The sequence below is a fragment of the Palaemon carinicauda genome, chromosome 36 (assembly GCF_036898095.1).
Source record: "Palaemon carinicauda isolate YSFRI2023 chromosome 36, ASM3689809v2, whole genome shotgun sequence".
NCBI lineage: Eukaryota > Metazoa > Arthropoda > Malacostraca > Decapoda > Palaemonidae > Palaemon > Palaemon carinicauda.
Genome location: NC_090760.1, coordinates 2,038,752 through 2,063,751, shown reverse-complemented (window position 1 = coordinate 2,063,751; position 25,000 = coordinate 2,038,752). Strand labels below are relative to the sequence as shown.

General features: G+C 38.6%; 1 protein-coding gene and 1 long non-coding RNA gene across 3 annotated transcripts in view; one reads left to right on the top strand and one right to left on the bottom strand.

Moving 5' to 3' along the window:
- Window positions 1–20,772, top strand: part of LOC137628714 (uncharacterized) — a 59,373-nt gene extending 38,601 nt beyond the window's left edge. Inside the window, exons 2-3 of the long non-coding RNA XR_011041379.1 lie at window positions 20,364–20,454; window positions 20,580–20,772. This is a non-coding gene — a long non-coding RNA (uncharacterized lncRNA). The remainder of the gene's footprint in view (window positions 1–20,363; window positions 20,455–20,579) is intronic.
- Window positions 15,695–25,000, bottom strand: part of LOC137628713 (protein spaetzle 3-like) — a 38,194-nt gene continuing 28,888 nt past the window's right edge. Inside the window, exons 3-7 of one of the 2 annotated variants that reach the window (XR_011041378.1) lie at window positions 23,417–23,507; window positions 21,271–21,461; window positions 19,984–20,109; window positions 16,800–17,607; window positions 15,696–16,554 (exon numbers count right to left, since the gene is read on the bottom strand). Coding sequence is in view for 1 of the 2 variants with exons in the window: in XM_068359866.1 (XP_068215967.1) it covers window positions 17,451–17,607; window positions 19,984–20,109; window positions 21,271–21,461; window positions 23,417–23,507 (565 nt within the window). In the remaining variant the exon portion in view is untranslated. Of the gene's footprint in view, window positions 17,608–19,983; window positions 20,110–21,270; window positions 21,462–23,416; window positions 23,508–25,000 lie in introns of both variants that reach the window. The other variant, XM_068359866.1, reaches the window with a different exon arrangement.

The following is a 25,000-nucleotide window of genomic DNA, read 5'->3' as shown; positions in this document are numbered from 1 at the left end:
GCCAAATTATGAATGAGGCAGTGACTGTTATATTGTTTTTTATAAAGGGAGAAGTTCTTTGGGTGACTATAATGCTGTTATTCTCTTTAACAATCCTTTGTTAAAATAAAAGTGTTAATATTAGAAGAACATCTACAAGTTAAATTTTATCAAACATTAGGAACATACAAACTGCATTAAAACGGGGTTTACACTATCGAACGCTCTGTAGAACCCGGTTGTCGAACCTGCTTTTCAAACGGTTCGAAGAATCGGAGTCAGCGACAAATACATAAGGTTTAGTGGACAATGAAACCCCGCCTACAAAAGTCAGGCGAAAACAGACTATCCTCGAACGTGTTCGACAACCAAATACCAAGTTCACACGTTCGAACACCACTTCAAACACACTGCTGTCGAACTGTTCGAACGCGTAAACCCACATTAAGTCACCGCCGTAAGGAATCATGGAATCTCTGAATGGCCGTCTGTCTTCTGTTTTATTTCCGGAAGAATGCACGCATCCGGGTGTCTTCGGGGACATGTGGAATTGCCTAACCACAGTAGAACTGTTACGTCAAGGTTACGTGCTTGGTGCACCGTGCACGAGAAGTCGTACGATTTTCTCTGGGATTTGCTTAGCATGTTGACTTTGCGTTTGCTGAAGATGGTGTGATTTTGTCTGTTCGCGTAAAAATTGCTAAATATTTTAAGATTTTTTTTTTTTTTTTTTTTTTTTTTTTTTTGTGGCTGTTGGCTTCTTATTTGCTGAGGACAATTTGATTCCAATTCGAATTATTAGCGATTTATCTGCTGAAGTCAACTTGATTCTTCATATCTGCTTAAAAGATAGAAGTTATTTTTCTCCCATTACCTTCCTATTTGCTAAAACCACTTGGATTCGTCCACTATATAGGAAATATTTTATTTTAATGTTGTTACTGTTCCTAAAATATTCTATTTTTCCTTGTTTCCTTTCCTCATTGGGCTGTTTTCCCTGTTGGAGCCCCTGGGCTTAAATCATCCTGCTTTTCCAACTAGGGTTGTAGCTTAACAAGTAATGATAATAGACAGGAAGCCCCTGGGCTTATAGCATCCTGCTTTTCCATCTAGGGTTGTATCTTAGCAAGTAATAATAATAGACAGGGAGCCCCAGGGCTTATAACATCCTACTTTTCCAACTAGGGTTGTAGCTTAGCAAGTAATAATAATGGACAGGGAGCCCCTGGGCTTATAGCACCCTGCTTTTCCAACTAGGGTTATAGCTTAGCAAGTAATAATAATAGACAGGGAGCCCCTGGGCTTATAGCACCCTGCTTTTCCAACTAGGGTTATAGCTTAGCAAGTAATAATAATAGACAGGGAGCCCCTGGGCTTATAGCATCCTGCTTTTCCAACTAGGGTTGTAGCTTAGCAAGCAATAATGATAGACTGGGAGCCCCTGGGCTTATAACATCCTACTTTTCCAACTAGGGTTGTAGCTTAGCAAGTAATAATAATAGACTGGGAGCCCCTGGGCTTATAGCACCCTGCTTTTCCAACTAGGGTTATAGCTTAGCAAGTAATAATAATAGACAGGGAGCCCCTGGGCTTATAGCATCCTGCTTTTCCAACTAGGGTTGTAGCTTAGCAAGCAATAATGATAGACTGGGAGCCCCTGGGCTTATAACATCCAGCTTTTCCAACTAGGGTTGTAGCTTAGCAAGTAATAATAATGGACAGGGAGCCCCTGGGCTTATAGCATCCTGCTTTTCCAACTAGGGTTGTAGCTTAGCAAGCAATAATGATAGACTGGGAGCCCCTGGGCTTATAGCATTCTGCTTTTCCAACTAGGGTTGTAGCTTAGCAAGCAATAATGATAGACTGGGAGCCCCTGGGCTTATAGCATTCTGCTTTTCCAACTAGGGTTGTAGCTTAGCAAGCAATAATGATAGACTGGGAGCCCCTGGGCTTATAGCATTCTGCTTTTCCAACTAGGGTTGTAGCTTAGCAAGTAATAATAATGGACAGGGAGCCCCTGGGCTTATAGCATCCTGCTTTTCCAACTAGGGTTGTAGCTTAGCAAGCAATAATGATAGACTGGGAGCCCCTGGGCTTATAGCATTCTGCTTTTCCAACTAGGGTTGTAGCTTAGCAAGCAATAATGATAGACTGGGAGCCCCTGGGCTTATAGCATTCTGCTTTTCCAACTAGGGTTGTAGCTTAGCAAGTAATAATAATGGACAGGGAGCCCCTGGGCTTATAGCATCCTGCTTTTCCAACTAGGGTTGTAGCTTAGCAAGCAATAATGATAGACTGGGAGCCCCTGGGCTTATAACATCCTGCTTTTCCAACTAGGGTTGTAGCTTAGCAAGCAATAATGATAGACTGGGAGCCCCTGGGCTTATAACATCCAGCTTTTCCAACTAGGGTTGTAGCTTAGCAAGTAATAATAATGGACAGGGAGCCCCTGGGCTTATAGCATCCTGCTTTTCCAACTAGGGTTGTAGCTTAGCAAGCAATAATGATAGACTGGGAGCCCCTGGGCTTATAGCATTCTGCTTTTCCAACTAGGGTTGTAGCTTAGCAAGCAATAATGATAGACTGGGAGCCCCTGGGCTTATAACATCCTGCTTTTCCAACTAGGGTTGTAGCTTAGCAAGCAATAATGATAGACTGGGAGCCCCTGGGCTTATAGCATCCTGCTTTTCCAACTAGGGTTGTAACTTAGCAAGTAATAATAATTGACACAGAGCCCCGGGGCTTATAACATCCAGCTTTTCCAACTAGGGTTGTAGCTTAGCAAGTAATAATAATAGACAGGGAGTCCCTGGGCTTATAGCATCCTGCTTTTCCAACTAGGGTTGTAGCTTAGCAAGTAATAATAATAGACAGGGAGCCCCTGGGCTTATAACATCCAGCTTTTCCAACGAGGGTTGTAGCTTAGCAAGTAATAATAATAGACAGGGAGCCCCTGGGCTTATAGCATCCTGCTTTTTCAACTAGGGTTGTAGCTTAGCAAGTAATAATAATAGACAGGGAGCCCCTGGGCTTATAACATCCAGCTTTTCCAACGAGGGTTGTAGCTTAGCAAGTAATAATAATAGACAGGGAGCCCCTGGGCTTATAACATCCAGCTTTTCCAACGAGGGTTGTAGCTTAGCAAGTAATAATAATAGACAGGGAGTCCCTGGGCTTATAGCATCCTGCTTTTCCAACTAGGGTTGTAGCTTAGCCAGTAATAATAATAGACAGGGAGCCCCTGGGCTTATAACATCCAGCTTTTCCAACGAGGGTTGTAGCTTAGCAAGTAATAATAATAGACAGGGAGCCCCTGGGCTTATAGCATCCTGCTTTTCCAACTAGGGTTGTAGCTTAGCAAGTAATAATAATAGACAGGGGGCCCCTGGGCTTATAGCATCCTGCTTTTCCAACTAGGGTTGTAGCTTAGCAAGTAATAATAATGGACAGGGAGCCCCTGGGCTTATAGCATCCTGCTTTTCCAACTAGGGTTGTAGCTTAGCAAGTAATAATGATAGACAGTGAGCCCCTGGGCTTATAGCATTCTGCTTTTCCAACTAGATTTGTAGCTTAGCAAGTAATAATAATAGACAGGGAGACCATGGGCTTATAACATCCTACTTTTCCAACTAGGGTTGTAGCTTAGCAAGTAATAATAATAGACAGGGAGACCATGGGCTTATAACATCCTACTTTTCCAACTAGGGTTGTAGCTTAGCAAGTAATAATAATAGACAGGGAGACCATGGGCTTATAACATCCTACTTTTCCAACTAGGGTTGTAGCTTAGCAAGTAATAATAATAGACAGGGAGACCATGGGCTTATAACATCCTACTTTTCCAACTAGGGTTGTAGCTTAGCAAGTAATAATAATAGACAGGGAACCCCTGGGCTTATAGCACCCTGCTTTTCCAACTGGGGTTATAGCTTAGCAAGTAATAATAATGGACAGGGAGCCCCTGGGCTTATAGCATCCTACTTTTCCAACTAGGTTTGTAGCTTAGCAAATAATAATAGACAGGGAACCCCTGGGCTTTATAGCATCCTGCTTTTCCAACTAGGGTTGTAGCTTAGCAAGTAATAATAATAGACAGGGGGCCCCTGGGCTTATAGCATCCTGCTTTTCCAACTAGGGTTGTAGCTTAGCAAGTAATAATGATAGACAGTGAGCCCCTGGGCTTATAGCATTCTGCTTTTCCAACTAGATTTGTAGCTTAGCAAGTAATAATAATAGACAGGGAGACCATGGGCTTATAACATCCTACTTTTCCAACTAGGGTTGTAGCTTAGCAAGTAATAATAATAGACAGGGAGACCATGGGCTTATAACATCCTACTTTTCCAACTAGGGTTGTAGCTTAGCAAGTAATAATAATAGACAGGGAGACCATGGGCTTATAACATCCTACTTTTCCAACTAGGGTTGTAGCTTAGCAAGTAATAATAATAGACAGGGAACCCCTGGGCTTATAGCACCCTGCTTTTCCAACTGGGGTTATAGCTTAGCAAGTAATAATAATGGACAGGGAGCCCCTGGGCTTATAGCATCCTGCTTTTCCAACTAGGTTTGTAGCTTAGCAAATAATAATAGACAGGGAACCCCTGGGCTTTATAGCATCCTGCTTTTCCAACTAGGGTTGTAGCTTAGCAAGTAATAATAATAGACAGGGAGCCCCTGGGCTTATAGCATCCTGCTTTTCCAACTAGGGTTGTAGCTTAGCAAGTAATAATAATAGACAGGGAGCCCCTGGGCTTATAGCACCCTACTTTTCCAACTAGGGTTGTAGCTTAGCAAGTAATAATGATAGACAGGGAGCCCCTGGGCTTATAGCACCCTGCTTTTCCAACTAGGGTTGTAGCTTAGCAAGTAATGATAATAGACAGGGAGCCCCTGGGCTTATAGCACCTTGCTTTTCCAACTAGGGTTATAGCTTAGCAAGTAATAATAATAGACAGGGAGCCCCTGGGCTTATAGCACCCTGCTTTTCCAACTAGGGTTATAGCTTAGCAAGTAATAATAATTGACAGGGAGCCCCTGGGCTTATAGCATACTGCTTTTCCAACTAGGGTTATAGCTTAGCAAGTAATAATAATAGACAGGGAGCCCCCCGGGCTTATAGCATCCTGCTTTTCCAACTAGGTTTGTAGCTTAGCAAGTAATGATGGTAGAAAGTTAGCCCCTGGGCTTATAACATCCTACTTTTCCAACTAGGGTTATAGCTTAGCAAGTAATAATAATGGACAGGGAGCCCCTGGGCTTATAGCACCCTGCTTTTCCAACTAGGGTTATAGCTTAGCAAGTAATAATAATGGACAGGGAGCCCCTGGGCTTATAGCACCCTACTTTTCCAACTAGGGTTGTAGCTTAGCAAGTAATAATAATAGACAGGGAGCCCCTGGGCTTATAGCACCCTGCTTTTCCAACTAGAGTTGTAGCTTAGCAAATGATAATAGACAGGGAATCCCTGGGCTTATAGCACCCTGCTTTTCCAACTAGGGTTGTAGCTTAGCAAGTAATAATAATGGACAGTGAGCCCTGGGCGTATAGCATCCTTTCCGAATTCTTTGAATCCTAATTGCCTTGGACAACCCACTGTACTCTATTATAATCTGACCTTTTATGTATGTGTAGGAAACCGATCTAGACTTAGGCATTTCCTTCACATTTCCTCGTGCGTTGGAATTTAGGAAATAAACAGAAGGCCGGAATCCAAAAAACCCTGTTATTTTCAATAAGAAAAATCATAGATGATGAAAAAATGACCGATTTATTAAGAGGTGACATTAGTTTCTTTAAGAAGAAGAAGAAGAAGAAGAAGAAGAAGAAGAAGAAGAAGAAGAAGAAGAAGAAGAAGAAGAAGAAGAAGAAGAAGAAGAAGAGAGGAGGAGGAGGAGGAGGAGGAGGAGGAGGAGGAGGAGGAGGAGGAGGAGGAGGAGGAGGAGGAGGAGGAGGAGGAGGAGGAGGAGGAGGAGGAGGAAGAATATGGTCAGAAAAACGGGGTAAGAAGAAGAAGAGGAGGAAGAAGAAAAAGAAAAAGAAGAGGAAGAAGAACAACAACAAGAACAAGAACAAAAAAGAGACAAAAAGAAGAAGAAGAACAAGAAGAAGAAGAAGAAGAAAGTTCAAGGTATCTTTACCTAGAATTGACGTGGACAATTAAGAAGTGAGAAGACTCGGAAAATTGTAGGAAATATTTATGTTTTCCTATTTTTTCTGTCTTGATACTTGATTCCCTTCAAACTCTGTATTTTAATCGCAATTTTTATTTATTGGTCTTCGATTGAGGCAAAAAGTCGCACAACTAATAGAGAAAGTAATGTAATACAATGGCTGCTGGTGACTCAGCAGACATCTCCCCAGCTCACAAGGATGGTAAGGTTGCAGTGACCAAAGGAACTATCGAATTTGATCGAGACTCGAACCCCAGTCAAGGAAGTGACCACATTGGCCACCACAACCCTTATTTAGTGTCGTAAACTTTTATAGCTCATGTTGCGGATTACAAATTTGAAAACATGTTCCTGTCTTACATCCTACAGTAATTATGTAGGCTAATTAATGCAAAGTCCTCCAAAAGCAATTCGCTACCTCATTGCAAGAGGGTCGTAACTCCAAATTCCTGATTTTTCAGGAGACGCATTTGAAACTTGCTAAGTCCTATGATTTTGATCATGTTTCACAATCTTCTTAGTGCCATCTCTCGGCCGCTAATTCACCTAGATTTACGACTCTTTTACCAAAAGATGCAGAATCAATTCGGCAATCTTGTACACCATATAACTCAAAACTAGCAAATTTGGAGTTACGACCCTCTTGCAATGAGGGTAGCGAATTAACATACATTTCTTAAGGTCGTGTTGGTGTGGAATCATATTTTACTGGGTTTAAATCACGCTTTTAACGCATTTATGACATTTAATATTGGCGTAGACAACTCGTTTCTTTATCACGTAAAAGAAAGCCTTTATAGTCTGAGTTTTCGTGAGACATCTCTTTGAAACTGGTCACACTATTCTAATTTCTCTTCCTCTTGTTTTGTTGAAGTGTTCATAGTTTATATAGGAAATATGTATTTTAATGTTGCTGTTCTTAAAATATTTTATTTTTCCTTGTTTCCTTTCCTCACTGGGCTATTTTCCTTGTTGGGGCCCCTGGGCTTATAGCATCCTGCATTTCCAACTAGAGTTGTAGCTTAGCAAGTAATAATAATAATAATAATAATAATAATAATAATAATACAGTATATTGATCAGCTGATTACGAACTCGAAACCAAACTTTTTTTATAATATGACAATGTTTAAAAGGTTTAAAGGCCGCTCATTAATGGCAGAGGCAAGGGATAGTGGCAGTGCCCCTCCTGGACAATGTCTTGGGGACAGATCTTATATATGTATGATCGAAACCCAAGTCCCCTCTCCACCCAAACTAGGACCAGGGAGGTCTAGGCACTGGCTGCTGATGACTCACCAGGTAGAGCTATAGGCTCCCCAAACCCCCTATCCTTAGCTCACAAGGATGGTGAGGTTGCAGACACTACAAGAAGCTATCGAGCTTGAGCGGGTTTCGAACCCCAGTCCGGCAGATCACGAAGCAGGGAAGGATGTTTTCAATAGTGTGTACCAGGTGTTAGATTAACAGACCTCAAATTTGACAGACATAAGTTCGAAAGGTTTCAACATTAACAGACATACTTACCAGACTCCAGCTCGACAAGCATCGATTTAACACTTCACAGTATAACAGACTTCGACTTAAACACACTTCAACAGACTATTATAACTTAACAGACTTTTCTGACTAATTTGACAGACATAAGTTCAACAGACTTCAACATTAACAGACATCACTTACCAAACTCCAGCTCGACAAGCCTCGATTTATCATTCATCATATAACAGACTTCGACTTCAACACACTTTAACAGACTATTATAACTTAACAGACTTATCTGACTAATTCGACAGACTTATAACAGACATCATTTACCAGACTCCAGCTCGACAAGCCTTGATTTAACACTCATCAGTATAACAGACCCCGACTTCAACACACTTTTAACAGACTATTATAACTTAACAGACTCACCCGAATTTAACAGACCTCGACCTGGCACTCTTCAAAACAGACAAGATTTTACTATCATTAAAATTTGGTTGATGTACATAATTGTTTCGAGGAATTAATCTTTTTCTTAAATATTAAAAATTAGATTTGACAATTTTTCCTTCAGATTTGAATTACGAACAAAATAAAATTATCATTCATTGCGAATTTGGAAATTGTGGTGGCCTATTGGAAACATCCCTGTCTAGCGATCTACTGGGTTGGGGTTCGAGTCCCATCCAAGCTCTGCAGATTCTTGGTGTCTGCAACCTCACCATCCTTGTGAAGGATGAGGCGTTTGGGGGAGCCTATAGGTCTACCTGGTGAGTCATCAGAAGCCATTGCCTGGGCCTCCTTGGTCGTAACTTGTCTGGAGAGGGGCTTCAGCAGCCATTGCCTGGCCTTCCATGGTCCTAGCTTGTCTGGAGAGGGGCTTCAGCAGCCATTACCTGGCCCTCCCTGGTCCTAGCTTGTCTGGAGAGGGGCTTCAGCAGCCATTGCCTGGCCCTCCCTGGTCCTAGCTTGTCTGGAGAGGGGCTTCAGCAGCTATTGCCTGGGCCTCCGTGGTCCTAGATTGTCTGGAAAGGGGCTTCAGCAGCCATTGCCTGGCCCTCCCTGGTCCTAGCTTGTCTGGAGAGGGGCTTCAGCAGCTATTGCCTGGGCCTCCGTGGTCCTAGATTGTCTGGAAAGGGGCTTCAGCAGCCATTGCCTGGCCCTCCCTGGTCCTAGCTTGTCTGGAGAGGGGCTTCAGCAGCTATTGCCTGGGCCTCCGTGGTCCTAGATTGTCTGGAAAGGGGCTTCAGCAGCCATTGCCTGGCCCTCCCTGGTCCTAGCTTATCTGGAGAGGGGCTTCAGCAGCCATTGCCAGGGCCTCCGTGGTCCTAGCTTGTCTGGAGAGGGGCTTCAGCAGCCATTGCCTGGCCCTCCCTGGTCCTAGCTTGTCTGGAGAGGGACTAAGGCGCTGATCATTATATATGGTCAGTCTCTAGGGCATTGTCTTGCTAGCTTGGATATTATCACTGTCCTTTGCCTCTGCCATTCATGAGCAGCCTTTAATCCTTTAATATGATATATATGAAATCAAATAAAAACTTAAAAACATAAAATACAAAACTCAAAACTCTTCTAAAATAATCCAATAAAACCATTTATCCGTAAAATTAAAAGCGTTCGAGTGACAGATTTGAATTATGACATATGTAAATGACAATGTCTGCAAGCAGACAACGGAAATTGGGAGGAAGGGTGATACGAGTCATATACGTCATCATATATTCTCAAAAATGTCCGTCGTGAAAGTGTCACTTCATGACGTCACTCTTACGTCAACATTACGTCATAACACAGGGGGCGTTGGATGATTAGATGAGAATTCTCATCGGGAAGTCTTGTGGTTGGAGATACATGAGCAATATTCGGGAGTGTAATGACGATTTTGACTTGAAGGAGAGAGAGAGAGAGAGAGAGAGAGAGAGAGAGAGAGAGAGAGAGAGAGAGAGAGAGAGAGAGAGAGAGCATTTAAAAACAGGCTTGGTACGATTCTAATATATTTAACATTAATTGAAGAGACGATTAAATAAATAAATATATATATATATATATATATATATATATATATATATATATATATATATATATATATATATATATATATATATACATACATACATACCGTATATATACATACATACATACATACAGGCATGGTTCCAAGAAGGACCCACTTTGAATTAAGTGGGTCCTGGGTCCTGGGTCCAAGTCCTTGAGACGGTACTTGTGGGCAAGTACAAGTACTGAGAAAAAAGAGCAAGTACAATTACACGGAAAGAAGATTTGATATGACAAGTCCAATTCCAAGTACTCGTCAATGTACTTAAGTACATTTCAGAATATTTTGTATCATTGAGATATGTTTGATTTAACATCTGTCGCAAACGTCCAATGGAGAGAAAATTCGGTGTTACACTCTAGCAGTGTTTGTAAAGAGAAGCCTCCCAAAAGTATATACCTGAGTGGTTGTCACATTATAAGTCAGTGATCTCTAGCCCATAGTGCCGAAGAGAGGTGAAGGGATTTTCGTAGACTTTATTGAAAAGTGATCAAAATTGGTCTACCCGCAAGGTCACTGTTACCTGTATACTGTCATTGACCACTCCAGACGTTGGGCTTAAACCATACCATGCAAAATGCAACATCCACCTAATGTACACCCACCTTACTCTTAGGGTGGGGGGCAAGATTTTGGTATCCCTGAGCATATTATTCTGACAGGGATACCACTTTTACCTCTCAATTGTGGACATCATTAGTGAATCTCCTAGGCATCCCTCCTACATCAGACGACTGCCTACAACTCTGAAGCCAACAGAATGGTTGAACGCTTTCATGGCACCCTCAAAGCAGCTTTGATGTCCTGCTGCAAGGATTCCAACTAGTTTACTTAGCTTACCTGTTTCCTCCTTTGATTAAGGTCCACTTCTAAGGATGCCCAGGATGCCTCAGCAGCTGAAGTGGTGTATGACGACCCGTTGGGCATACCTGCTGAATTTTTTCCGTTTACTTTACTTACTTTACTTTGACGGCTGCTTTTCCGGTCCCATACAGCAGGGGAACCCTACTCTCTACAGGACCTCCACTGCTGTTATATCTTGTTCGTTCAGAGTATTTAACGTTTTATATCACGTATTGTTCATTTACTGTTAAATCGTCAGTTATACTACTCACGGAATAAGAAAGTCTTCAGTTTCCTCTTGAAAACCTTATTGTCTTCAGTCATTCAGATGTCTCGCAAGAGCTTATTATACAGTCTCTGGGCCGTATATTTAAAGGCTCTGTACCTTACAGTAGACATAGATCTAGGTTCCAATTGTTTGAAACCATCTGTGACTATTCTCGTGTCGACACGATTTGTTGTCTGTGCAATATGTAGCAATTCTCCCTAGTATTTTGTAACTAACTGTGACAATCTCCAACACCTACGTCATGTTATAGAAAAATTTACCCCCTGCCGCCAGACTTACAAGCCTCAAGCGAAGCCACACGTACCAAAAGATTTAAAAACCACAACATGTCTTTATCTGCACAAACACTGACAAGCCACCGCGGACACCCCCTTATACGGGCTCTTTCTCTGTTATCTGTCGAAAGCCAAAGGCTTTCTTAATTAACATTAATCGCCTAAAACATACATATTTTACTACAAGATGACCTGCCTACAGGTTGCCTTTCTTGGGCAGGGCACCCTATCTCACATATATGTCTGTTTTTTTTTTTTTTTTTGGGGGGGGGGAGCCATGTAATGCACGTGTATTTCATACATGGTCATACATTGTATTGTGATTACTCTTTTACTTTCTATCTTTCTCTTGCTCTCTCCTGTACTGATATTAGAAAAACCTGTTTAAGGTTGACAATGCATGTTTCATATTGTTAAAGTTTTTATGTCATTGTTATCTTCAACTATTTGGATAGAAGCTTACGATGTTGCTTTAGTAAATCAGAAGGGCTGTCTTTCTATTAAGATCTAGTTGCAACCAGCCACACTACTACTTACTGGAAAGCCAGACTCCTGATGTGCATGACAAGTGTTACAAGATTTTAATTCATAATTAAAGACTAGATCCTGTGAGCTTTTAAGAATTGTGTCTAATAGATTTTTCCCCTTATTGGAAGGCCAGACTACAAAGCATTTGATAGGTGTTACCTATCAGATTATGTTGCTTATTGGAAAGACAAAATATTAAGCATTTGGCAGGCGTTTCCTATCAGACTCTGCTGCATATTGGAAGGCCAGACTACAGAGTATTTGATAGGTGTTACCTATCAGATTGAGTTGCTTATTGGAAGGACAAAATATTAAGCATTTGACAGGCGTTTCCTATCAAATTCTTCTGCTTATTGGAAAGCCTGACTACAAAGCATTTGATAGGAGTTACTTATCTAATTCTGCTGCTATTTGGAAGGCTGGACTATGAAGTATTTGATAGGTGAAAGTTATCAGATTCTGCTCCTTATCAGAAGGCCCGACTATGAAGACAGATATGTTACTTATCTGTTTCTGCATTTTTGGATGGGCAGACTACAAAGCACTTGACTTATATAATTCTGCTGCTTATTGGGAAGTCGGACTACAAAACATTTAATAGATGTTACTTATCAGGTTCTGATTCTTATCGGAAAGTTAAACTACCAAGGATTTGATGTGTACTGTTTATGTGACTCTGCTGCTTAATGGAAGGCCAGACTATGAAGCATTTCATAGGTGCTATAGTCCATTTCTTTTATTGAGGCAGATTTGCACCGACTCGCAGCGGTGCCCTTTTAGCTCGGAAAAGTTTCCTGATCGCTGATTGGTTAGAATTATCTCGTCCAACCAATCAGCGATCAGGAAACTTTTCCGAGCTAAAAGGGCACCGCTGCGAGTCGGTGCAAATCTGCATTGCTAAATGAAATTGACTATGGTTATAAGATTCCGCTGCCTATTGTAAGGCAAGACTTCGAAGCATTTGATAGCTGTTGCTAATCTGATTATGCTGCTTAAGTGTAACAAGTCACCTATGTTCCTGGGTTGCACCAGAAAGGGCTTCTTTTATGGTTAATTGTATTCCTTTCCAGTTGAAGCATAAACTCTGAATGACAGCTTTTAGCTGAGTATAGTTATTCCAAGTCAAATCTGATTTGTTATCCCTCCAAAGATGATAAGGCTCCTTCATCTACGATCATCATTGAAACAGGGGTTGTTTGTCTCGGTATTTTAACACGAGAAGCGATACGTCTATGTTGACTAAATTTCCGTGCAACAGAGCAGGCATAACAAGTTTATGCAATTGTGACCAATTCACATGCAAAAGGTCGCTTCAAGTGTCATTCCAATCTGCTTGAGGTTTTATGTATCTTACATTAATATGACACATCAGAGACAGACTGTTCATTCTTAATTACTAACTGAATTAAGGCATGCTTAGATTTCTCAGCTGGAGAACCAACGTTATTTCTTATAAAACAAGGAGAGTCTCCAAACATTTACAAGACCTGTGGGTAGCTTCGCATGGGATTTGCTCACAGCCAAATTCAAAGCCAAGTCCAAAGCTCTTAAGCCATGGCGATCAGTAGGAGAAATAGAATTTAACTACTCCCTATGGCAAATGTTGAACACCAACAAGCAGAAAAGAGGCCTTTCTGTCTTCTTGTATCTTAGATGTAATGGAAAGAAGTCATCAGTCTGGATTCTGTTAGTTGGAACACAAATAAAATTTGTTATGCCTGCTACACATTTTTATGTCTTGAATCTGACGACATCCACATTCACAACAGGAGTACGAAAAGCAGTCCTAGTATACACTGCCGGCCCCTTTGCCCTAGGAATGACAGCCTGTAACAAAATTATCGTATAGTTTTCTTAAAAGTGGGAATAGCGAGCTCAGAGAGTCTCCTCAGTTTCTGATTATATTGGAATATTATACGATTTGGAGGCAACTGTTAGGTCTCCAATATTGCTATACCGTCAATGAATATTGACACTGGCAACATCTAGGACTCATTGATCCCACATTTTGCTCACTATCTCCAGTCAGAGTGAGAATTAAAAGCAATAAAAAGCTCTCATCATACATGATAAAATTAACAACAATGATAACAGTACAAAGCGAATAATGCAACTCATAGACTAAAGACAAAATATCTGACAGAATTGGTCAACATGACGGAACCGTCGCACCATGGTAGATGTTACCAGCTACACAGAAATTTTTTCACACACATGCATACACACGCACATATGTTCCCAGGACTGATATTAAGCGAAGGATAAGCATAGGATGGAGAGCTTTTGGGAAACAGAATGATATTATGAAAAGTAAAATATAAATTTCTCTAAAACCAAAAAAAGTATTACATCAGATTTTGCTACTTATAAAGTGGTCAGACTTGTGGAGCATTTGATGTGAGGGATGGGGTTTTACTATATTATAAAATTACTTAACTGGTAAGGGTGGAAATATAATACACTTACTTAGCTATGACAATGCCCTTTATTGAGAGAAAATTTAACTTTTTTTTACTTCAAGTACTATAAAATACTTTGAATATTTATTATATACAAAGTAAAAAATTGTTTATATTCATACTTTTATAAAAAAAAAAAAATGACTAAACAGTCTATTCTAACCTAAACTATACATATAAATTTATTTATTTTACTTTATGTAATCATATTTCTCATTCTTTGTTAGAACAGTATTTCAAATTACAACATTAGTCTAAACTGACATAATATTTGGATATTTTTTTTCTGTTTTTTTCTTTTTATGCATTGAAAGATGAGTGAAATGACAACCAGTATTGTTGACAAATTGAAACACAAGGAAATATCAATAAATTATCATAGATGGGAGACAGGCCTGTGGCTGGTCAACATTAGCAGTACTGTACTTTGATATTGGGAGGGAGCCTACAATTAGTTCCAAATAGACATTGGTATTGTAAGGAGGCCTGTGATTGGTCCAAATGGCATTAATATTGTAAGGAGGCCTGTGATTGGCCATACAGTATTGGAAGGGGACATGTGATTGGTCTAAGAGGCATTAATATTGTAAGAAGACCTATGATTGGCCATACGGTATTGGAAGGGGGCATGTAATTGGTCCAAGAGGCATTAATATTGTAAGGAGGCCTGTGATTGGCCATACGGTATTGGAAGGGAGGGCATGTTATTGGTCCAAGAGGCATTAATATTGTAAGGAGGCCTGTCATTGGCCATATGGTATGTAAGGGGGCATGTGATTGATTCAAACGGTATGTAAGGGGGCATGTGATTGATTCAAGAGGCATTAATATTGTAAGGAGACCTATGATTGCCCATACGGTATGGAAGGGGGCATGTGGTTGGTCCAAGAGGCATTAATTTTGCAAGGAGGCCTGTCATTGGCCATACAGTATAGAAGGGGGTATGTGGTTGGTCCAAGAGGCCTTAATATTGTAAGGGGGCCTGTCATTGGTCATACGGTATGGAAGGGGGCATGTGATTGATCCAAGAGACATTGATATTGTAAGGAGGTCTGTGATTGGCCATACGGTATTGGAAGGGGGCATGTGATTGGTCCAAGAGGCCTTAATATTGTAAGAAGGCCTGTCATTGGTCATGCATTATGGAAGAGGGCAAGTGATTGGTCCAAGGGGTATTAATATTGTAAGGAGGCCTGTGATTGGCCATATTTAACCATCATCAAGTTGAGAACGATTAAAACAATATCAAAAGTATTAATTACTACTAAATAGTTCTATATTCTCTGACCATTCAATGTTGTCGTATGCAAAATTTCAAGATTTTCAACCATGAAATGTACAATTGCACATACAATTGTGTAGATGAAATACATAAAAATGTTAATTAAAACCTTTAAAAAAATTTCGTTTTCCAAAAAATAAAATTGATATGGATAATTCTTCACAAGGAAGTTACAATATAAGAACTCGAAAATGGATACAAAAAAAATCCTTATAGATTAAATAATGTTTTCTGTGAGAGAGAGAGAGAGAGAGAGAGAGAGAGAGAGAGAGAGAGAGAGAGAGAGAGAGAGAGAGAGAGAGAGATCCTTTATCATTATATTACCTAATAACCGTTATTTAATATAAATTGTATAGGATAGTGGATGGGAGGTATAATGAAAACCAATGGGGGTGAAAAAAAGGATAAATATGAGACAAATAACATGAAATGAAATTGCAAATTAAGGGGGAAATGAAAGAGGCAAGGATGAACATATAAACATTAGCTTAAAATAAAGAAAAGTAAAAGGAAAAGTCGAATAGGGTGTAATATATACTTGCTATAAACAGTAGTTTTTTGGAGTGAATACGGGGATTTTTTAGAAAAATATATTAGGAAAAGGTAAAAAACTTTCTATGGACGGATAATGTTCAATGCTTAGAGGTATACAGGTTAAGAATATTTATTTATGATGGAAGAAGGACTGAAGTGGAATTGAGGACTAAGAATATTTGGCTGTTTATGATAGAATAGATGTTAGGTAAGACTTAAGCTATGAAAATAATGGCTTTTTTTAATATAGAAATACAAATGGGGTGTAGCCAAAGAAAGTAATTTATCTAAATTTCAGCCAAGGAATGGCAAGGTATGTCAATTTATGAAAGAATATGAGCTAGGGAGGAACTAATGAATGAAAATATTGCCTGTTTATAAAGAATATGAGCTAGGGAGGAACCAATGAATGAAAGCATTGACTGTTTATAAAGATTATGAGCTAGGGATGAGCCAATGAATGAAAGGATTGCCTGTGTATAGAAGAATATGAGCTAGGGAGGAGCCAATGAATGAAAGGATTGCCTGCGTATAGAAGAATATGAGCTATGGAGGGCCAATGAATGAAAGGATTGCCTGTTTATAAAGATTATGAGCTAGGGAGGAGCCAATGAATGAAAGGATTGCCTTTTTATAAAAGAATATGAGCTAGGGAGGAACCCATGAATGAAAGGATTGCCTGTTTATAAAGATTATGAGCTAGGGAGGAGCCAATGAATGAAAGGATTGCCTGTTTATAAAATAATAAGAGCTAGGGAGGAGCCAGTGAATGAAACTATTGCTTGCTTATAAAATAATACCAGCTGAAGAGGAGTCAATGAATGAGAAGATTGTTTGTTTATAAAAGAATATGGGCTAGGGAAGAGCCAATGAATGAAAGGAGTATTCATGACAAAATATGAACTATGTTGGAGCCAAGGTATGAAAGGACTGTTTATTTATGAAAGATTAGGAATAGGTATGGAGCCAAGGAATCAAAATGAATTGTCTTATTATGAACCAGGAAGAGCAAAGAACAAGAATGGGTGTGGAATCCAGAAATGAAAAGGATTTGCCTGTTTACGAAGAACAATAGTGAAGGCCAAGAAATTAAAAGGTTTTCCGGATCATGAAACAAAAAAGAACTGAGAGGTTCTGAAGTTTTATAAATGAACAAGAGAAATTGGAGACAAGGAGGGAAGGAATTATCTAGTGAGAAACAGAGCGGATCCTCAGTGGAGCCACAAATTTTAAGGAAATACATGAAAAGTATGCTACTAATGGACGAATTATAAGTAGCACAGGAAATGGATTAAAAGGATTTAATGCTTAGGAAAACGAGACGATATAAAGAACTGAGATGTTCTGAAATTTTATGAATGAAGAAATGAAATTGGAGACGAGGGAAGGAATTGTCTAGTGAGGAACAGCGGATCTTCAGTGGAGCCACAAAACGTAAGGAAACACATGAAAAGTATGCTATTGGTGGAAGAACTGGTTGGAGTAGAAGAGATAAAAAGCACATATAGGATTCCAGGACTCTTCCTTCTCCTTCTGACATTTCCTTAGGGATTGCACCTACAGGAGCAGCAGGAGGGAAAGAGGAACCAGTCCATGAAGATTCCCCGGCAGTCGTTGTCGGGGTCGTAGGCCAAGAGACGGTGCCACTTGTATTTTTGCTCGCAACCACAATCGCCCCCACACCTCTTGGTCGACTGTTTCCTGGAATAGGGGAAAAGAATAAGCTTTCCTGGAATGCAAATCTTGAAAACAGTATATATCTTAACATGGAATGCGAAATCATCATCTGGTTTTAATGAAAGGGGAAAATATGTTTTATCAGAAAAATTTGTTTTTCTTGAAATATCAAAAAATATATGAACATATTTGGAATGGGACAAACGATTTAATGCATTTGGTATTGGAGATAAACTTTTCGTGCAAAGGAAAAAAGGTAAAATTATATCTGTATAGAGCATTTTTTTTCTGAAAATAATACTCAAATTTTCCCATAACATGAAACGATTCTTCTTCTTCTCCACCGTTATCCTTACATTAGGAGATCAGTTGCCTGATGCGCCCTCTCTAATTCTTCCTATCAAAGACATCCTCGTCCAACAAACCTCTTCTCTTCATATCACCTTCACCTTATCTCACCATCTAAATCTCTGCCTCTCTCGTGATGTTCTCCCCCTAACCGTTTCCTCCCAAGCCCTCTTCACTCCCTCCCCACCATCCATCCGCAACACGTACCCACACCATCTCATTCATAACACTCTAACCATCTCTAATCTCTACTACCCATGCTATTCTTATTTCATCATTTTCCAATCTTTCAAGAAATGATATTTCCATAATCCACCTCAGCACTCTCATTTCTGTTCTCTCAGACTTTGCTTCCTCTTTTTGTATTAAAACCCAAGTTTCTGATTCATACATCAACACTGTTCTTATTACTGTGCTATAGATCTTGACTTTTATCTTGATTGACATTTTCTTATTGCATACCACTCCTGCTACCTCACTCCACTTTCCACATGCTGCTTTTATCCTATTCTCATCTTCAGCCTCACATCCTCCAACCTGATTTACAGTCGATCCCAAGTATCTAACTGTTCCACCTGTTTTATAACTGCTCCTCTACTTTCGTGTATGGCTATACTGTCCCTACCTTCCTTACTGCTCACCATAGCTTCAGTCTCATCAACATTTACCCTCAATCCACCCCTTTCCAAAGGCTCTTGCCACTCTACTACCCTTCTCTGTAATGCTTCCTCCTTTTTATAAGTAATCACCAATACATCTGCATATAGCAACTCTCACAACTCTTCATCTCTGATCCCTTCACTTAACACATCCAAGACCAACACAAATAAAAGCGGGCTTAATACTGACCCCTGGTGTAATCCAACACTATCCTAAAAGGTTTCTGTTTCCCCAAAAGCTGTTATTACTTTTGTCATTGTTGTTTTGTATATCATCTCTCCCATTCTAACCAACTTCTCCAAGACTTTTCTCTTCCTCAAGCACCAAAACATCACTTCTCTTGGTATTCCATCATACAGCTTCTCTAAATCTACAAAAGCACAGAAGAGCTTCTGGTTTCCCTCTAGTCTCTCTTCTTGTAGTTCCCTTACTATAAAGATGAGATCAACAGTCCTTCTCCCCCTTATGAATCCATATTGCTGTTTCCCAATTTCTACAATCTCTCTCAACCTCTCATCTAGTATCCTCTCTAAAAACTTCAAACCATGCTCTTTAGTTTCCATGATGTAACCTTTCTGCTTAAATGTAGATAGTATTAGACTCTCCTACCAGTCTTTAGGTATTATTTCCTCTTCCCATATTGCTCTCAATAAATCCAGCATACATTCTTCTCCCTCTGCAGCCAATATCTTGACCATTTCAATTTGAAACTCTGAAGGGCCTGGTGCTTTAGCATTCTTCATTCTACTCAATACCCGCTTCACTTCTGTACTCCTATCTTCATCACTGGCCCCTCCACTCTTTCTGCTTCTCCCCGCTTCGCTTTCTCATTTTCAATATTTAAAAGTTGCGCATAATATTTGCACTATCTCCCCTTAATGTCACTATCCCTATTTAATGTATTTTCATTTCTATCCCTGATGACTACCAGTTGCCCCAAATCCTGTCTTTGCCTTTTCCTCAAGTTTGAAATCTTATAGATATCCTTTTCTCCTTCCTTTGCTCCTAGCCTTTCATTTATCTACTCTATGCTCTTCCAATAGCTATACCTACTTTCCTTCTAGAATATTTTTCGTCTTCTCTCTACCGTTCCTCTGCTCCCTGTGCCTGTCATACTTCCCAGTCCTTAAATGCCTTTGATTTTCTTTTAACTGATTCTTACACCTCTCTGTTCCACTACCACATTTCTCCTTTTGACACACCATATCCGCTGGTTCTTCCCACTAATTCCTTTGTTTCCATTACACATATTTCTTTCATACCCTACCAGATATTTTCCACTCTGTTACCTTGTCCATTCTCTGAGTTCAACATTGCCAGTAGTCTCTCTCTCTCTCTCTCTCTCTCTCTCTCTCTCTCTCTCTCTCATCCTCCTAAATTGCTCACACTTACGTGCATATTTCCTGGTGGATAGCTTGGGAGAATTCATTCGTGTTCACGATGGCTCGAACCTTCCCTGCAGAATTATTAGCCCAAAATGGTGTGACAATCTCCACTTTGCTCTCGCAGGAATCAACTCTGAAAAGGATTTGAAATTAGTTGATCACATTCTATTTTCACTACAATTCAAAATGATACTGGATTCACTTCCAGAGTGTTCATCAACCGCTTCCTGGCAGTTTGTTTGTGAAATAAATTTAGATATAAAAGAGAATGCATCTGGAAGTGACTGATGAGATGTGAGCAAAGTAACCTAAGAAGTTGAAGAAATCTTAAATGTCATAAGAAAATATCAAATATAAAGTTCTTAATTTAAACCTCTTCTCTTTCAGAGACTGAACACAATAGGATCTTACACATGCAATCCTTATTACAGTTCTATAGTGTCCTGTAAAAGACTTACCTACTGGGTTGACTTTACAAGTAAGTATGACTGGAATGGTAGCCTCCTTCCATTTCTTAGTATTCTAAAATAAACAAAATCCTACTGATACATTACTATTGGAATATTGTCGGACTACTAAAATTGAGCCTTTTTTATTTTTCAGTATTCTGGATAGCATTTATCTCCACCGAGCTACCAGGTCTAAGTGTTGTCAGGCAGGACAGCCGATAGGGTCTACGGTCTACCCCAAAGACAAAGCAAAGTCCTTCAAAAAAGGGACAACAGTGTTTACCCCATACAAATGGGAAGAGAGACATTAATAGAAGAAGAAGAACAACAACAACAAGAGTCCAGTTTCCAGGTGATTATTCGAACCTCCTTTTTGTTTTATCAATCTTGAGAAAATTTTTATGATTGTCAACTAGATTTCCAGACAAATATTTCATGTAAATGAAATGAAACATTCCTGCCATTTTCCAAGTATTCTGGAAAAGATTAGGGGTTGTGGTGGCCTATGTTGTAACGTCCCTGACTGGTGAACGCCAGACTGGGGTTCGAGTCCAGCTCAAACTCGTTAGTTCCTTTGGTCACTGCAATTTCACTATCTTTGTGAGATAAGGATGGGGTGTTTGGGGGAGCCTATAGGTCTATCTGCTGAGTCATCAGCAGCCATTGCCTGGCCCTTCTGGTCCTAGCTTGGGTGGATAGGGGGCTTAGGTGCTGGTATATATGGTTAGTCTCTAGAGCATTGTCCTGCTTGATAGGACAATGTCACTAACCCTTGCCTCTGCCATTCATGAGCAGGCCTTTAAAAACCTTTATAACTCAAGGATCCTTAATCCTTCTATCCTTACCTATCAGAGTTTGGGTTCGCATTTCCAGGAGAGGTCTGACGACGATTTCTTATGAGCTCAAAGAAGGATTCTCCTCTCCTGTCGTCCGCGTGGTAATCCGAACTGAAGAACTCGGGGACGTCCTCGGCGAAGACGTCCGCGGAGCGTCCCTGACGGCGAAATGTGCGGCCGCCTTGGTTCTGCTGAGTGGACTGTTTGGAAAAATGTAATAGTTTAGCCTTCAATAGTTAGTGTCCGTTTTCTTGTATTTGGTTGGGGATAGAATTATCACTTGCTTCTGAATATGAACCTCATTACTACCTGTGTTGATTGGTATGGTAACAAATATAATTGTTTAGCATTAAATAGTTAGTGTAGGTTTTTTTAATTTGGTTTGGAATAGAATTATAATCAGCTACTTATAAATGTAAACCTCATTATTACCTACACTGATTGGTAAAAAAAAAAAAAAAAAAAAAAAGGTTTCAAATCTATTTACGGTCTTAGTAATTGCTCAAATGTTGCCTCCTACTGATTGGTATGGTATATAAAAAAAGAAGATAAATCTATAATTTAATCTGTTTTATAAATTATTGTTATTTAATTTTCAAAAAAAAAGTACGGTAGCTTTTTCATGTAAAACTACCCTCTTTATTTATGTAAAAAGTCTGTGTTTTTTTTTACTAATATGAAAATATTATCCATTCGATATAATACGTTATGTATTCCAATATGCTTATAGGCACGTTATCAATATTTGATGTTTGAATAAGATACCTTAGCTCTTTCAAGTAAATCGTTCTAGAGGGATTTACAAGTGATTATAGTTATTTTTATAAACTCCCAATATATCTAATTTTAATATAATGGCAAAGTTGAACGAAGCAGTACAAAAAAAGGTTGAGTTATTTTTCATCATCTCCACAAGTCTTGTATTTTCTCTCTCTGAACTTTTATTTTGCATTTGACTTTTGAGTTAATGAAGATAGTTTTTACACTTAACGACTTATACACAACAACTTAAAATAAGTAAGGAAAAATGTTCATGTTATAATTATTCAGTAAATAAATACAAACAGTTTACATCAAAATAAAAACAATATAATACTGCCTTTGGGTACAAAATATTACATTTCAAAAAGTACAAATTTAAATACTGCCCTTGGATAAGTACAACCAAGTATTGAATTTACACAAGTATAAACTGAAATCGCCTTTGAATAATTACAGTCTAATACTGCCCTTTGATAAGTAAAAGCCGAGATAGCCTTCAAACAAAGTACAGTGCATTAATATATGGAGTGCGAAAAGCATACCCAAAACCATCTCCATCTACCCCTCATCATGATCTCGGTCACATATGGCACTCGAGTAATCTCTTATAGTTTCATTTCTAATCCTGTACTGCCATTCAACTCCCAATATCCTTCTGAGGGCTTTGTTCTCAAATCTACTGAATCTATTGGAAAGATTAGTTCAACAAACGTTCAGATCTGTGTTACTGTATGGACACGAGTCGTGGTATCACAATGAAACAATACCCAACAGATTTTATAGATTTGAGAACAAAGCCCTCAGAAGAACATTGGGACTTGAATGGCAGGAAAGGATTAGAAACTAAACTATGAGAGATTACTTGAGTGGCATATGTGGATGAGATCATGGTGGAAGGTAGATGGAGATGGTTTGGCCATGCTCGTCTTACTCCCCAAGAGAGATTAGTTCATAGAACTTTCAACTGGGCTCCACAAGGCACTATAGTCCATTTCTTTTAGCGATGCATATTTGCACCGACTCGCGGCGGTGCCCTTTTAGCTCGGAAAAGTTTCCTGATCGCTGATTGGTTAGAATTATCTAGTCCAACCAATCAGCGATCCGGAAACTTTTCTGAGCTAAAAGGGCACCGCTGCGAGTCGGCGCAAATATGCATCGCTAAAAGAAATGGACTATAGAAGAATTGGAAGCCCCAAGCTTATATGGTTGAGAACTATGAAGCTCGAAGTAGGAGATGATGAATGGAGAAGTATTGAATTAAAGGCTTAAGATAGAGACGACTGGCGAAATATAACCGAGGCCCTTTGCGTCAATAGGCGTTAGGAGATGATGATGATGATGATGATAATGATATATGATGTCTTGAGACAGAAATAACTGGAGAGAACCTTACCTGTCTTATGCTGTCTATATTGTCCAAGAATTCGCCGTACATTCTTCTCATGAGAGCCTTGTTATCATCAATGAATCTTTCGATTTTGTCCCTGTAAATATTAAAGGAATTAATAAAGGCAATTTTCTTCATGTTGAGATAATCTATCTGGCTTTTGTTCATGTAAATATTAAAGGAATTAATTAAGGCAATTTACTTAGGTTAAGATAGTTTATCTAGATTTTGTTCATGCAAATATTAAAGGAATTAATAAAGGCAACTTTCTTCATGTTAAGATAATTTATCTGGATTTTGTCCTTGCAAATATTAAAGGAATTAATTAGGCAATTTTCCTTTGTAAAAATAATTTATCTGGTTTTTGTTCTTGCAAATATTAAAGGAATTAATAAAGGCAATTTTCTCATGTAAAGAAAACTTATCTGGATTTTGTTCATGTAAATATTAAAGGAATTAATTAAGGCAATTTACTTAGGTTAAGATAGTTTATCTAGATTTTGTTCATGCAAATATTAAAAGAAATAATAAAGGCAATTTTCTTCATGTTGAGATAATTTATCTGGATTTTGTTCATGTAAATATTAAAGGAATCAATAAAGGCAATTTTCTGATGTTAAGATAATTTATCTGGCTTTTGTTCATGTAAATATTAAAGGAATTAATAAAGGCAATTTTCTTCATGTTGAGATAATTTATCTGGATTTTGTTCATGTAAATATTAAAGGAGTTAATAAAGGTATTTTTTTATGGAAAGATTTATCTGGATCTTATTCATGTGAATATTAATGGAAATTATACAAGGAAGTTTTTGTAGAGATAATTTATCTGGATTTTCTTCATGTAAATATTAAAGGAAATGATAAAGGGAATTTCCTTTATGTTAAGATAATTTATCTGGATTTTGTTCATGTAAATATTAAAGGAATTAATAAAGGCAATTTACTTATGCTAAGATTATTTCTCTGGATTTTGTTCATGCAAATGTTAAAGGAGTTAATAAAGGCCATTTTCTTCACATTAAGATAATTTATCTGGATTTTGTTCTTGCAAATATTAAAGGAATTAATAAAGGCAATTTACTTATGCTAAGATTATTTATCTGAATTTTGTTCTTGCAAATATTAAAAGATTTTATAAAGGCAATTTTCTTCATGTTGAGATAATTTTTCTGGATTGTGTACATGTAAATATTAAAGGAAATAATAAAGGAAATTTCCTTTATGTTAAGATAATTTATCTGGATTTTGTTGATGCAAATATTAAAGGAATTAATAAAGGAAATTTTATTATGTAAAGATAATTTATCTGGATTTTGTTCATGTAAATATTAAAGGAATTAATAAAGGCAATTTTCTTATGTAAAGATAATTTATCTGGATTTTTTTTTCATCTAAATATTAAAGGAATTAATAAAGGCCATTTTCTTCATATTAAGATAATTTATCTGGATTTGGTCTAGCAAATATTAAAGGAATTAATAAAGGCAATTTTCTTCATGTTCAGATAATTTATCTGGATTGTGTACATGTAAATATTAAAAGAAATAATAAAGGGAATTTTCTTATGTAAAGATAATTTATCTGGATT